This window comes from Microtus oregoni, unplaced genomic scaffold, assembly GCF_018167655.1.
Source record: "Microtus oregoni isolate MIOR12 unplaced genomic scaffold, Mior012 000028F_ref0000031, whole genome shotgun sequence".
NCBI lineage: Eukaryota > Metazoa > Chordata > Mammalia > Rodentia > Cricetidae > Microtus > Microtus oregoni.
In genome coordinates, this window is record NW_024543087.1 from 9,572,251 (window position 1) to 9,587,525 (window position 15,275).

General features: G+C 48.8%; 1 protein-coding gene across 1 annotated transcript in view; it reads left to right on the forward strand.

Moving 5' to 3' along the window:
• The first annotated feature begins 2,128 nt into the window (after positions 1 to 2,128).
• Gpd1l (glycerol-3-phosphate dehydrogenase 1 like) overlaps positions 2,129 to 15,275 on the forward strand; it is a 39,397-nt gene continuing 26,250 nt past the window's right edge. Inside the window, exon 1 of the mRNA XM_041677248.1 lies at positions 2,129 to 2,399. Coding sequence (XP_041533182.1) covers positions 2,353 to 2,399 — 47 coding nt within the window. The 5' untranslated portion in view covers positions 2,129 to 2,352. The remainder of the gene's footprint in view (positions 2,400 to 15,275) is intronic.

Genomic DNA, 15,275 nt, shown 5'->3' on the forward strand with positions numbered 1-15,275 from the left:
TATGGGGGTCCACTGTTGCTCAGGGTGCTCCCTGTGGGGTCCACTGCTGAGTGGGGTGCTCCCTGTACCCCTTGGGGACCCCTACTCCACAGCCTCTTTTCTGTTCTAGGTTTTATTTGTGGACCACTCTCCAGCTCCCCAGAAACCTTCCCTTCTTAGAGTGCGGTCATCCTGCCAAAGACTCCAGTCACTCAAGCTGTTTGCCTTCTCGTGGGAGGGACACAGGATCTCCTGCATCCCAGGCTGGTCTGGAACTCATTATCAGCCACCGATGACCTTCTGATCTTCCTGCCTCCACATCCCAGGAGCGAGAATACAGCCACTATGCACCACGTGTAACCACCATTGAACTTTGAAATCCTCAGGGCTGCATCCTACCTGGCCCTGGAAACTCTGAGATCACTGGTTCAGGGTATGCCTAGACAACACCAGGATTCAAGATTAACACATAGCAGTTAGCAGTTTGAGAATTCTAGGTCTGTCCTTCATTTTTCTCCTCCTCCTCCTCCTTTCTCCTCCTCTTCCTTCCTCCTCCTCCTTCTTCCTTCTCCTTCTTTCTTCTCCTTCTTCTTCTCCTCCTCTTCTTTTCCCCCTCTCCTCTTTTTTTGTCTTTTTTTTTTCTGTAGGACAGGGCCTCACTGTGTCAATAGGCTATATAGACCAGGATGGCCTCCAATTCACAGAAACCTGCCTATTTGGGCATTAAAGGCATGTATCACTACTCTCAGTTTGACTTATTTTTGTTTTTGTTTTGTTTTTTGAGATGATCTCACTGTTTGGCCCTGGCTATCTAACTTGCTAGGTAGACCAGGCTGGCCTCAACTAACAGACACTAATCTGCTCCTGCCTCCAGAGTACTGGGATTAACTTTATTCTATTTTTAACTTAAATTTATTTTAATCCAGGAATTTAGTTTAATCGAGGCAGGCAGATCTCTGAGTCTGAGGTTAGCCTGGTCTTTAGCATATTTCAGACCAGCCAGGGCTACATTGTGAGACCCTGGCTCAGAAAGTAAATTAAAATGATTTACTCATGATGATTTTGTGTGCCAGTGAGTGCATGCAGGGAGGGTCAGAGGACAGCTGCTGGAGGCAGTTCTTGTTTTTGTCTTGTGACAGGGTTTCATCTCCAGGTTAGCCTCAAACTCAGATTGCTTAGGGTTAGGATGACTTCACACTGCTGGTCCTTGGGCCTCCACCTCCCTGGAGTCAGGATTACAGCCAGTCCTTCCATTACTGTTTTCTGTGGCCTTGGCATGAGCATCCCCATGTACAACTTTTATCACGTTTCGGAGACCTGTGCTTCGCTTGGGTAGATGTTTGTGAAGGAAGAGAAAAGTGTGGGCTTCAAACCACAAAACACAAACCAACCACGTACAGATCAATGAAGCCCAGACAAGGACAGGGAAGAGGCAAGTCCTGCCCTGAGTGCGTGAGGGGACAGTTCAAGTTTCTGTTTTGATCCTGTGAAGACAAATTTTCCATCCTTAAATGCAAGGGTGTTTGAGACTCGGTGACAAGGTGGCCTCCCATTGTTTATGTGACCAAGAATTACTCGGGATTTCAGGTTCTCCTCCCTCCAGCTCCCTTATGCCTTGATTATAGGACAGAGCCACCAGGCGCTGGGGACTGAACTCTTAGCTTCCACTACCAATTAAACTCAGGTCAAGGACAGAAGGCCTCAGAAGTTCCAGGCTCGCTAAGAATTTCATGGGTGCCTGGATCTGTCCTATTTATATGAATTTGGCAGCCGCTGTTAAAGCAGGTGCAGGCACCGAGCCCAAATCTGAGTGAATTGAGAGTCAACCTTTTAGCCTCTCTGGGCTGTCCACCGTTAAGTGACAGCTCTCCCTGCGCCGAGAGCGAATAGGTGACACCTCTGCAAGCCGGGTAGGTCCTGCTCCTTCCGGGCAGTGCAACACAGCAGCGGGCGCTCGGAGCTAAAGTCATTGCGCAATGACTTCGGCCTGCACGTGGCGCACCTAGAACTACGGTCCCGGAGCCCACAGGAAGGTGGACTACACATCCCAACATTCCTCGGGCAGGGGTGGGGCGACACGGGAGGCTGACCAGGCCACCAGGCTGGACCAGGCGTGCGCAGTGGTTCTTGGGAGTGGTGGGGCGGGTCCTCCCGGCTGTCAGCTGTGGCCCTAGGCACCCAGGCTGGGTGGCGGTGGCCATTGGCGGAGAGGAGGGCGGGGCGGGGTCGCCCGGAGCGGCTACACTAGGCCGCTCCAGTGGAGGTAAGCAGTTGGCCTGGGAGGCACTGCGCGTGCAAGCAGCGATCCGGCTTGCTGCAACGACCCGGCTGGGCCCTGGAAAGCAGAGTGTGCAGCAGCGATCCGGCTTGGCCATGGCAGCGGCGCCTCTGAAAGTGTGCATCGTGGGCTCAGGGAACTGGTGAGCAGCGGCGGGTGGGCGGCGCGGGCTCCGCCTCCAGGAAGCCCCGGTTCCGGGCTGGCCAGGGCTGCTAGCCCGCTGCTTCAGTACAGACACCAGGGCTCCTCGGGCAGGCAGAGAGGCGGGCCTGCGATCGCATGTCCCGGTTGGGCACTGCACGCCCAGAGGACACCAAGGCACTAGCGCACGAGGTGCCTGGCACGGGTGGCTAGGGTGGCAGCGCGTACCGTGCCTGCGGGCACCTGTCTGCGCCCTAGTAACTGTGCGGCTACTGGCCACCTGCTTGCCACGCCCGTGGATTTAGCAAAACACCCTAAGGGCGTTCTCCGTTCCAGACCGATCACCCTGTGGTGGAATTGGAGGAGGGCTCAGTCGTTCTTACTGCAGTTTGGAGGCACAAGAGGTGGAAAAGGGTTCTTACTACCTGGGGCAGGCGCTGTCCTTCAAGATATGGCTCTCACCTCCTCTAGCAACTGGTTCCTGGTCATGCTAACTTCAGGGAGGGGGTCCAGGTCCCCCGTGGCCTCGTTGCTGGGACATGAAGGTCCTGGGGGAAGGTGTTTGCAGAGCTTCTTTCTCCACTGGGCTGGATTTGACTTCAAATAAAGCGCTTGATGCTTTCAAGCTCTTCCAGTAGTTTCGATAACTCGGTGATACTTGACACAGAAGTTGGGGGCTTGGTGACAAGGAGTCAGAACATAGTGCTGGTGTGTTCCAGACTTTTCCTGCGGCCCAGGGAGGAAGGTGGAACGTTTCCTAGCTCCTGTCCCCATGTGTTTTCCTGTGGTCTGACTCACACCACGGCTCCTGCTTCTAGAAGCTGTACAGTGCAGGAGTCGTAGGGACCATTTGATTGGTCTTAGTCACACTCTTTGAAGACTTGGCTCAGAAAGCAGTTTTGGAAGAAACCTTACCTGGCTGTCCTTTTCCATTGAGGCTGGGCGGGTGGCCTCTCCGAGGCTCCCATTGCTGACCTCTGCCCTTGCGTTGGCCCCACCTTTTACTTATCTGTTTCCACTCTCCCCCAGTTCTTTACCTGGTGCCTGGCATATGCTAAATAATGAATGTCTGAAAACTTTTTTTTTTCTTTTGAGATAGGGTCTTATTGCAGCTCTGGCCTGAGACTTGCTGTGTGAACCAAGCTGGCCTCAATCCACAGACACCTGAGGGCTGTCATTAAAGACGAGCGCAAACTCTAGCGTGCCCAGGGGGAAGTTTTGTTGTTGATTATGCTGGAGATTGAACCTAGTGCCTCCTGAGTGCTAGTGACCACTCTACCACAGAGGAAACTCCCTGCACCACACCACTCTCATTTAACATAAACAGAATACTGTTGCTAAAATACATCCACTCTGCCCTTGCTTGATCAAGCGCCAAGGCCTCTCTTCTCCTACCTCCAAGAAGCAGCTTCACTCCCAACCAGACTCCAAGTGTGTTAGGGTTGTGGTAGCACTTGCCCGGAATCCAGCCCTTTGGATGGGGTGGGGGGCAGGCAGGGGAATCAAAAATTCAAAGTCATACTTTTAATTTTTATTGTGATTTTTTTTATAGTTTTATTTTTATGTGTCTGAGTGTTTTGCCTGCAAATATGTAAGTGCACTAAATACGTGTCTGTTGCCTGCGGAGGTCAGAAGAGGTCATGGGATTTCCTGGAACTGAAGTTACAGATGGTTGAGAGCCACCGTATGGGTGCTGGGAACTCAACTCAGGTCCTCTACAAGAGCCAAGTACTCCTAACTAATGAGCCATCCCTTCAGCCTCTAATTTTTTTTTTATTGTTTGTTTTGTTTTGCTTTTCAAGACAGGGTTTCTCTGTAGCTTTTGGAGCCTGTCCTGGAACTAGCTCTTGTAGCAGGGTCTTACTCTGCAACCCTGGGTGGTTGGGACTTGTTAAGTAGACCAGGCTGGCCTTAAACTCAGAGATCTTCCAGCCTCCGCTTCCAGAGTGCTAGGTTTAAAGAGCTGTGCCTGCTGACTATTTAAATTTTTAGTTTTTTGAGGCAGGGCTTCTCTATGTAACTTTGTCTTACTACTCACTATGTAGACAGAGCTGACCTCATACTCACAAAACCCACCTACCTGTAACTGCAATGGCCGCCACAAGTGTGCTTGTGAGAGAAAGCGAGGGTTCCTGCACAATTCAGAGGGTAACTTTTGGGAGTTCTTTTCTTCCGTAGATCTGGGGACTCAGCACAGGCCGTCAGGCTTGCGTGGCAAGCTTGTTGACCTGCTGCCCCCATGCACTTCTGTGTCACATTAAATGGGACTCTTAGACATCCTCATCAAGGCTTCATATAGACCTTCAGCTTGGCTTCACCCCTATAAGTGGAGGCTGCTTGTTCGTCCCTGGCTTCCCAGACCCAAATAATCACACAGAAACTGTATTAATTACAACAGTTTGGCCAACAGTTTAGGCCTATTTCCAGCTAGCTCTTACATCTTAAATTAACCCACTTCTATTGATCAATGTATCACCAGGAGACTATGGTCTACCGGTAAGGTTCCGGTGGCATCTTTCTCCTTCGGCAACAACATGGCGCCTCTGCCTACTCTATCTCTTCCAGCCTGGCTATATTCTGCTCTACCATAGGCCAAAGCAGCTTCCATTAACCAATGGAAATAAAATATTCATAGCATACAGAGGGGATTACCACAGCACAGCACTTACAATATCAAGGTCACTCCGGAGAAATGTCAGCTAACTTGCTGGCTCTGCTACCGGGCAGGCACCCACTGAGCACATTTTGTTGTTGATTTGAGACTGGGTCTCACTTAGCCCAGGTTGGCCTTGTCCTAAATGAGGATGATCTTGAACTCCTGCTTCTCCTGCTTCTGTCCCCTGGTGCTAGCCTCAGACACCTACTCCAGGTTACTTCCCCATCCTCTCCAACTCCACAGAGGACAGCCCTTTCCCCAGCTTGTCAGTTGCAGGCAGAAGTGGCCCAACTCTGCCACACTAGACCGAGCAAGGATCATGAAGCCAACCTTTCTGGCCCTTCAGGGAGGCTTGGCGGCTAGCCTGAAGCATCTTCATTCTGATGTACTTGGCTGTATTCTTGGTCCGATCCGGCTCTGGGAGGGAGTAGAACTTGGCCTGCGACACAGCAATTGAGAATTGTTGGGAAGGTTTGTGCTGGCTGCCTGCCTCCATGAAATACCAGGTCAGACAGAAACAGCTGTTGGCTTCACGCCATCACTCTGGGTACAGAGTCACTCGGTCTTAGAGAGAGGATCCCCACTTCCTAAGAGCGTCCCAATTAGAGGAACTATGAACAGGGAGGAAGGGGCCAGAAAGGGGCAGAATGGTTCTTGTCTGTAATCCTGCCCATGAGGGGCTGAGACATTAAGACCACTACAAATAGAAGGCTAACCTGGGCTACATAGCAAGTTCTAGACCAGCCAGAATACAGTGGAACCTCAAAAAATAAAGGGGATGAAGATGGGGTGTTCAGCTCTGAGTTAGTATACTCTCCAGGGTTTGCCCCGGCAGGTAGCATGATCTTTAGGGTGCTCTGTTCTTTAGGGTGCCCTGCTCTTTTCAGGAACAGGACTTGGTTTCTACTATTAAGCAACTCAGGTATGAAATAAGTAAGGGCTTAGAAGATAAGGTTTAAAGATACAAACTTTATGAACTGGAGTCTGGCACAAGCCTAGATTTTACATTTTAAACAGTATCCTCCCCCACCACACACACCCTTTTTCTCTTTTTAAGGAAGATTCTCATAAAGCCCTAGTTAATAAGAATGACTTTGAATTATTTTTTAATATATAAATAGGCTTTTATTTATATAACTTTTTAAAAAGTTTTATTCTTTTGTGAGGGTGTTTGGCCTATATATATGTCTGTGTACCACATGTGTGCCTGGTGCCCTTGGAGGCCAGAGGCAGACATCAGATCCTCTAGAACCAAAGTGACAATTGTGAGCCACCATGTGGATGCTGATAATCAAACCCAGGGCCTCTGGAAGGGTGGCAGTGTTTTTAACCTGATTTTTTCCAGCCCTGACTTTTGAATTTCTGATCTTCCTGCTTCTAACTCCCCAGCACTAAGGTTACAGGCAAGCCACACCATGTGGGGTTTTGTTTTTTGTTGGTTTGTTTTTGAGAGATAGGGAGTCACTATGAAAACCAGGCTGGACTTGAACTCACAGAGATCTGCCTGCCTCTCGGCCTCCCCAGTATTGCCGTGTGCAGCTTGTGGCCCAAAGACTCCTTGACACCAGGGTTGCCTCTGCAGTCAGTCTTGCTGGGTCCTTCCTTGGGAAAGGGCAGATTTTTCCCGTGAAAGGACTTTAGTCTTTTACTCATTTTCAAGCAGGAGCTGGACCTCTCTTCCATGTCTGGTCCTTGCCACAGGAATGTAACTATTGCTTAAGCAATTGAGCATTTATGTAAATAGAGGTGTGGTCATGTATAGCTAAGCTGTAGTGATAAGTCTTAGCCCAATTGCCTCACACACACACTCACACACACAACATACACACACTCTAACCAACTAAATAAGCAAATGTAATAAAATGTATTAAGAACCATCTCTAGGGGCTGGAGAGATGGCTCAGTGGTTAAGAGCATTGCCTGCTCTTCCAAAGGTCCTGAGTTCAATTCCCAGCAACCACATGGTGGCTCACAACCATCTGTAAAGAGGTCTGGCGCCCTCTTCTGGCCTTCAGGCATACAGACAGAATATTGTATACATAATAAATAAACAAACAAACAAATAAATACTTTAAAAAAGAAAAAGAACCATCTCTAACAAAAACCAGCCCGGAGATCACTCAGACATAGCGTCAAATACAGACCTCAGGTCACTGCGGAACAGAACTCCAAAAGCACCCACCCTTCCCCGGCAGGTAGGGTAGGGCTGGCAGTAACCTAGGAGCAGCTGGGATGGGACAGCTCCCAGGGGTCTCTATCTCAGTCACCTGCTTGGCAGCAGGCCTTAAACTGACTGCGTCTATAAATCCTTATTTAGAATATCGAAGGTACCTGCTGTCTGAGATTAGGGTTGTAATTGTGGATTGCAGGAGTTGGGGAAGAGAGCTCAATGTCCCAGCCCCAGAGTCAGCTGATAGGATCTTTACTGAGTTCACCGTCCTTGTCCTGGCGTGAAATCTCTTAACTGAGAACAGAGTCAATCTGGCCTGCCTCAGCAGTGTGGTTCAGTTGGGTGTAGTGACTCAAGCTTTTAATCCCAGCTGCACTGGGTGTTTTCTTTTGGGCCACCAATCAGCTCCCAGATCACAACAAGGTCACTTATCAGTTCTGAAAGCTTGTCCTACCTTTGGCGTGGGTTCTGGCTAGCTCTTTTAACTTAAACCTGTTTCTCTTTATCTACCTTTTGGCCTGGGCTTGTTACCTTCTTCGTGTTTATCTTACTTTCGCTGCTTCTCATGTCTGCTGGCTGACCTCTGTCTGGCTTCTGTCCCTGAGTATCTCCCTCATTCTCTTCTCCTCCTCCTTCTCATTCCTCTCTTCTCCTGAGCCTAGATTTCTCCTCCTACATAGTCTCTCTGCCTGCTAGCGCTGCCTACCCTTCTCCTGCCTAGCTATTGGCCGTTCAGCTCTTTATTAGACCAATCAGGTGCCTTAGGCAGGCAAGGTGAAACAAATGCAGCCCATCTTTTCATAATTAAACACATGCAGAATAAACAAAAGTAGCACATCTTTACATAGTTCCCGTAATATTCTGCGCCATAAACAAATGTAACACATTTTTGCCTAGTTGAAATAGCATTCCACAACACCTCACAACTGGTGAAGCTGAGGCAGAAGGATCAAGAATTGGCCAAAAACTGGTCCACACAGTGCATTCTAGGGTGACCAGGACTAAAGTGTCTACCCTGGATGACCTTGGACTCATAGATATGCCTGCCTTTGCTTCCTGTTACTCAGACTAGAGGCATGCACCAGACATGTTTTGTTTTCTTTTTGAAACAATGTTATGTAGTCCAGGCTTGCCTTGTATCATGATATAGCCCAGATTGGATTTGAACTCTTGGCATTCTCTCTACCTAAATCTCTCAAAAATGACGGGATTATATATCTTACTATTATACTATTATTTGTCTTCCTTTCTTTTTCTTTTCTTTTTTTTTTTTTTTTTTTTTTGGTTTTTCAAGACAGGCTTTCTCTGTGTAACAGTTCTGGCTGTCCTGGAACAGTTTTTGAGTCCAGGCTGGCCTCAAAAATCACAGATCTGCCTGCCTCTGCCTCCAGAGTGCTGGGAGATTGAAGGTGTGCACCACCACTGCCCAGCTCCTCCTCCCCTCTACTCCCTCACTTTTTGCTGTGTTGGGAGTGAGCTCAGGTTCTTGCATGTGGTAGGCAAGTGTTTTACTGCTGTGATATCCATGCCCCCCCCCTTTGATATTTTGAGACTGGGTCTCACTATGTAGTCCAAGATGGCCTTGAACTGCCTCTATAGAATGATCTTGAACTCTTGATCTGTTGTCTGGGGTTTCTACCCAGTTTCCACAATCATTAAGTCACAAAGAAATCACAGAGGTCTACATTAGCTATAAACTGATTGGCCCATTAGTTCAGGCTTCTTATTAACTCTCACAACTTATATTAGCCCATTATTCTTATATATGTTAGCCACATGGCTCAGTATCTTTTTCAGCGAGGCAGTCACATCTTTTTTCTTCAGTGGATGGGCCAGGACTGTGAACCAAGCTTTCCTCTTCCCAGAATTATCCTGTTCTTATTGACTCACCTCTACTTCCTGTCTGGTTGTCCCGCCTATACTTCCTGCCTGAGACAACTGTCCTGCACCATTGATCCTCCAGCCTCTGCCTCCCAAATGCTGAGATTACAAATGAGTATGTTCTCTCTCTTTCTCTCTTTCTCTCTCTCCCTCTGTGTGTGTGTGTGTGTGTGTATGTGTGTGTGTCTGTCCTTGGTTGTCTTCTTCAGGACAGTGTTCAACGTTGCTATTTTTAGTTATGAATTTTATACTTTAATATTTTTGAGAATTTCACACGAATCCTATATTTACCATCATTTATACCTCCCCTCTCCCTTTTCCAACTCCTCCCCTGTTCTCCTTTCTTCTTCTCAACTTCATGACTTCATTCTTTAACTTGTTACATACATAAGTATACAAATACAACCATCTGAGTCCACTTAGTGCCACTCCTATGTGCGCGTAGAGGACTGATCCTCCCTCCCTTAGTGGCCATTAATTTCCCAGGTGAGACCTTGTGAGAGGTCCCCGTCCATTTTAGGATATCAGCTGGTATTGTCATTATGCAGACCCTATTTATGTGACCATAGAGTTAATGTAAGAAATGTTTCTACCTTTACATATTTAGTGTGTGGGCATGTGTGTGTTCACCACATCTTATGAATGACATCCATCAAGGGACGACTTCCATCTTGTGGATTCTGGGGATCCAACTCAGCCTCGACAGCAAGTGCCTTCACCCACAGAACCATCTCGATGGCTCCCGTTTCCCTTCATGTTGTGTTTGCTGCTTTGCCATTAGCCTGGAGCTCACCAAGCAGACCCAGGCTGGCTGGCCAACAAATCCCAGGAATCCACCTGCCTCCACCTCCCCAGCTGGGATTACAAACATGCACCACCATACCCAGCTCTTTTGTGTGAGTTCAGGGATTCAAACTCAGGTCCTTGTGTTTCCATAGTAAACACTCTAACAGACCGAGCCATTGTTGCTCCAGACTGGTTAGCTTGCTTTTGTTTTGTTTTTGTTTTTCGAGACAGGGTTCCTCTGTAGCTTTGGTGCCTGTCCTGGAACTAGCTCCTGTAGACCAGGCTGGTCTCGAACTCACAGAGATCCGCCTGCCTCTGCCTCCCGAGTGCTGGGATCAAAGGCGTGCGCTACCACCGCCTGGCTGGTTTGCTTGCTTTTTAAGCGTTGGATTTTGTTGTTCATTTTTGTGTTTCAGCAGGCTCATCATAGCGCAGACTGGCTCTGGTCTTCCAGCCTCTTCTCCTAGTGCTAGAATTACAGCCATGCTACGCTGTGTCCCTTCAGGGACCCAGGCCTTCCTGGGCTCATGCTAGACCTGCATTCCACCAACCTAGCTGTCTCCAATACCCTTGGTTTATAACTAACTAGCATCAATTAGCACCACCCCCGGGAGCTCAGCAAACAAGTGGGAACAAGTGTTGCTTGTATGTAATGTCAGTGGGGTAAGGAACTGGGCCCCCATTTCCCCTGCTTACATACCAGCCTCCTCCCAAGCTTGAGAAACGCTGTCCCAGGCAGTAGAGCAGCTTCTGCTTCTTACCATCTGGCTGCTTCTACCTGTTTTTTCCCAGTACTAGAAGGAGGAAGCGGTTTGTATGGGCTACAGGCAACAAAACCAAAGAATGTGCGTCTTCAAGAACTCTGCCTAGCAGCCGGAACACTGGCTGGCTGTACAGCAATGTCCTGCGCTATGTCCTACAGACCTAGCCACCTTCATCTAAGATTAAAGGAAACCTCTTAAGTCATGGGGTCTCTCTCTCTCTCTTTTTTTGTTTGTTTGTTTTTCAAGACAGGGTTTCTCGGTGCAGCCCTAGCTGTCCTGGAACTAGCCCTGCAGACCAGGCTAGCCTCGAACTCAGAGATCAGCCTGCCTCTACCTCCTGAGTGTTGGGACTAAAGGCGTGCGCCACCACAGCCTGGCTTCTCCTCCTCCTCTTCTTTGTGTGTATATTTGTGTTCTCATGTGTGTGTATGTGGAAGCCTGAAGCTGGTGTCAGACATAGTTTCTCATCTGGGGATCTCCATGCCTAAGCCTCGAGCTCACACATTCTGGTTTATCTAGCTACACATCTTGCCCTGGGGTCCCCGGTCTCTGCCTCTTGTGAACTGGTATATCAAGTGGTTCCCTCTCCTTCCTGGCTTTGTGGGGTCTGGATAACTGCAGTCTTCACACTTGTGTGGCAAGTTCTTATCCAAGAGCCATCTCTCCAGCAATTGATGGTGCAGCTATGGGAGCTGGCTTCCTTGTTCTCTTACTAGGATGTGCTGTCCGCTGAGAGCCTGTAAATAGAAGACGAAGGCAGAAAACCTTGGGCACAAACCCTGTGACACTCGGTTGGCAGAGGGCTTGTCTGGTGTGCAGGAGGTCGTGGACACTAACCTGTGATCCTAGCTCCCAGGAGGTGAAGACACACTCGGCCCTCAGCTACAAATGGAATTAGAGACTAGCCTGGACCATGTGATACTCTGTTGCAGCTGGGAAATGGGGGTGGCGTGGGAGTGGGAGGCCAACAAGAGGCTTAGCAGGTAAAGGAACTTGCTGCCTAGAAAACCAGTTTGTGCGGTGCTGGGGATGGAATCCAGGGCATCGCACTTCCTCCCCAGCCACGTGCCGCCTTTTGTTTAAGGGGCCATCCCATGGTGAGCACCGTCCTCTGCCAGAAGCCCTGTTATCGTCCTCCTTTCCTTTAAGTGAAATGTTCACATTGATTTTTTTTTTCCTCCTTGTCTCTGTGGTTTCCTCTTTTGGGTTTAAACTTGGAAAGCTTCTCTACCCAGAGATCAAATAAACATTGCACCAAGTCGAATCTATTCTTAAAATCTTTCGCCGTTCACGTTTGTATCTCTGGCACTGGGCTGTATTCCAAAAGCCCTTTAACTGCAGAGAATCACACGCGGTGTAGACCGTGGTTCTGCCTGGGTGGCGGGATGGGATTATTCCTAGCGCTCTGGCCTCTTTCATGCATTGCTCTTAGGACTGGAGACTAGATGTTGTTTAATAGAAAATTCACCAACGTCCTTGATTGCCTGATAAACCGCACAGCTCAGAGCAGGCATGGGAGGGATAGGAGCTCAGGTGGTGGACATTATGGCTACACGCTCATTCTCCCTGGACCCCTTTCCTTCTGGGTGAAAGGAGAGAGCAGGGGCTAGGGCGTGGCTCAGTTGGTATAAGTGCTTACTGCACAAGTTTGAGGACCTTAGTTATGTCCCCGCAGGTGTTTCCCCTGAGAGCATGTCTGTACCATGTATGTGTCTGGTACAGTCGAAATCAGAAGAGGGTATCACAGATTCCCTGGAACTGAAGTCACACATGATTAGGAGTCACCATCTGGGTGCTGGACTTGACCCTGGGTCCTCTGCAAAAGCAGCCAGTGCTTTTTTTTTTTTTTTGACAGCAACACGGGTCATCCTTGAATTGCCCAAGAATGCCCCCTTTATTGTGTTCAGGGGCAGATTATATAGAGATAGCCACGCCCCAAAACCCACCAGAAACCACTTTCCTGCCATCAGGAACTCCTGAAGGTCTCGTGCTTAGAGCAGCTGTAGGCACTCAGATCAGGGGAAAACAAGTTGTTACAAGAAATTCAGGATCTGGGGTCTCACTGCTCCCAACAACTAAGAGCTGGACCCTGCAGCCAGTGCTCTTAACCACTGAGCCATGTCTCCATCTCCCATGTATTTATCCAGTTGGTTGGGTTTTTTGTATAGCATTGATTTGGGTTTTGTTGTTTTAAGAAAGGGTCTCACAGCCGGGCAGTGGTGGCACATACCTTTGATCCCAGCAGAGGCAGGTGAATCTCTGAGTTTGAGGCCAGCCTGGTCTACAGAGTTCCAGGACAGGCAGAACTACACAGAGAAATCCTGCCTTGAAAAACCCAAAAACAAAAGAAAAGAAAAAAAATGTAGCCCTGGCTGGCCCAGGCCTCACGTTCACAGATGTCCTCCTGCCTCTGTCTCATATTTGCTTTTCAAAAAAGTCTCAGGTAGCCCAGGCTCCAACTCCCTAGGTGATTGAGGACGACCTTCAGCACCTGATTTCCCCCTAGCTCCACCCCCAGTGCTGGGCTCACAGATTTCATTGGCACAGCGGGCAGAATTGTGAGCGAGTGTGTGTTCTGAGGCCTGAGGCTGAACGTAGTTCTTGCGTGGGTGGGAAGGTGGGGTTGATGCTCCTGAGTAAACACTCTGGACTGGTCTTGGCTCCGGGACTTCCGTCCCTGAAGTGGCGCAGCTTCTTCCCAGGTGAGGCCCATCTGGTGCCTCCCCCAAGGCAAGGTCGACATAACTCTGCCCACCACCGCCTCGTCTCTGTCTCTCACCGGCAAAGCTGCTTGCACACTTGCACACAGGCGTGCCCTCACACTCGTGTGAACACACCATCATGAAATTCGGAATTCCTTGGGATTTTAGAGTGTTCCTCACCACTTTTGCCTGCTTGATTTTTTGAGATGGGGTCACAGTCTGTCACCCAGGTTGGCCTGGAGCCCACTGTTTATGAGTGACAGGCATCCTTCCGGCTCAGCCTCCTCAATGCTGGAGTTATGGGAAGGAACTAAGTATCGCATCTACTTTCTTTATCATTTTCTTACACCGGAGCCCACACCAGGAAAGTCCTCTAGGCAGCAGTTTCTCATTTCAGACACCACAGACGGAAGCCACTCGGCTCAGCTGAGGTCAGGTGCTCACCATCACAGCTTAACACAAGGGCACAGTAGCCAGGCCCAGCAGAGTTTTCTGTCCTACTGGGTCCCTCTGTGTTAGCCACGCCACCCACAGCCATTCAGTCCCAAGGAAATCACACAGAGGTCTACACTAATCATAAACTGATTGGCCCATTAGCTCAGGCTTCTTATAACTCTTATAACTTATATTAGCCCATAATTCTTGTCTATGTTAGCCACATGGCTTGGTACCTTTTTCACCGAGGCAGTCATATCTTGCTTGCTCTGTGTCTGGGTGATGACTGCAGACTGAAACTTCCCTCTTTCCAGAATTCTCCTGTTCTTTCCCTACTTCCTGCCCGGTCACCCTGCCTATATTTCCTGCCTTGCTACTGACCAATCAGTGTTTTATTAAACAAGTACAAGAATAAAATCTTTAGGGCTGAGAGATGGCTCAGAGGTTAAGAGCACTGCCTGTTCTTCCAAAGGTCCTGAGTTCAATTCCCAGCAACCACATGGTGGCTAACAACCATCTGTCATGAGATCTGGTGCCCTCTTCTGGCCTGCAGGCATACACTCAGACAGAATATTGTATACTTAATAAATAAATAAATATATATTTAAAAAAATAAAAAAAAAAGAATAAAATCTTTACAGGGTAAAACCATTGTCCCACAGCATGGGGCTACCTGAGGACTGTGGTAACTCCTTAGGATTTCAGAATTCTATCTCTCACTGGATATCAAAGCAGAGGAAGGGACTTTGAGGGCCAGAGGCCATCCAGAGGTGTGGGGTGTGGAGCGATGGGGACCCACCCTATGGCCTGTTTCCTTTGGTGCAGGCGTCTCCTTTCTCACACAGAGGTGGCTCTGCTGTGGTTTAATAGGATACAGTTAATTCCACAGTGGTTACATTTTAATCTCCTTGATTGATCTGAGCTGTAGCTAAGCCTCCTTACAGGCGCCAAACCCTCTCTTGTACCTTTGCACGTTTTCCCCAGAATTTCTGTCCTACTTGTGACACTGCACCGAGACATGCTGGTTCTTAATAGATTCGAGGAATTTTTTTTTTTTTTGAGACAGAGTCTCCTGTCTCCCAGGCTGCCCTCAGCTCTCTGTGTAGCTAAGGCTGACCCTGAAATTCCCCTCTTTCTAACCCTACCCTCTAAGTGCTGAGATGACAGGCTTGTGCCACCTGCCTGGTTTACGCAGAGCTGAGGATCAAACCCAGGGCTTTGTGCATGCTAGTCAGACACTGACTGAGCTACGCCTCAGGCTTCTGGTTTATTTTTGAACTTTGTACCAAATGCTGGCATTTCCCTTATAACAGGACGGGTTTCAGTCGGGTGAGGGGGGTGGGGTTGTATGAGAAAATCTGAGTCCGCACATACACCACTCACCTTGAGCTGACTCATGAAGTCTGAGGATCAAAACGCCAAACAATTGCATCTCAGTCAAATGCTTTTTTCTCTTCTCCAGTGAGTTTACATTTTTTTCCCT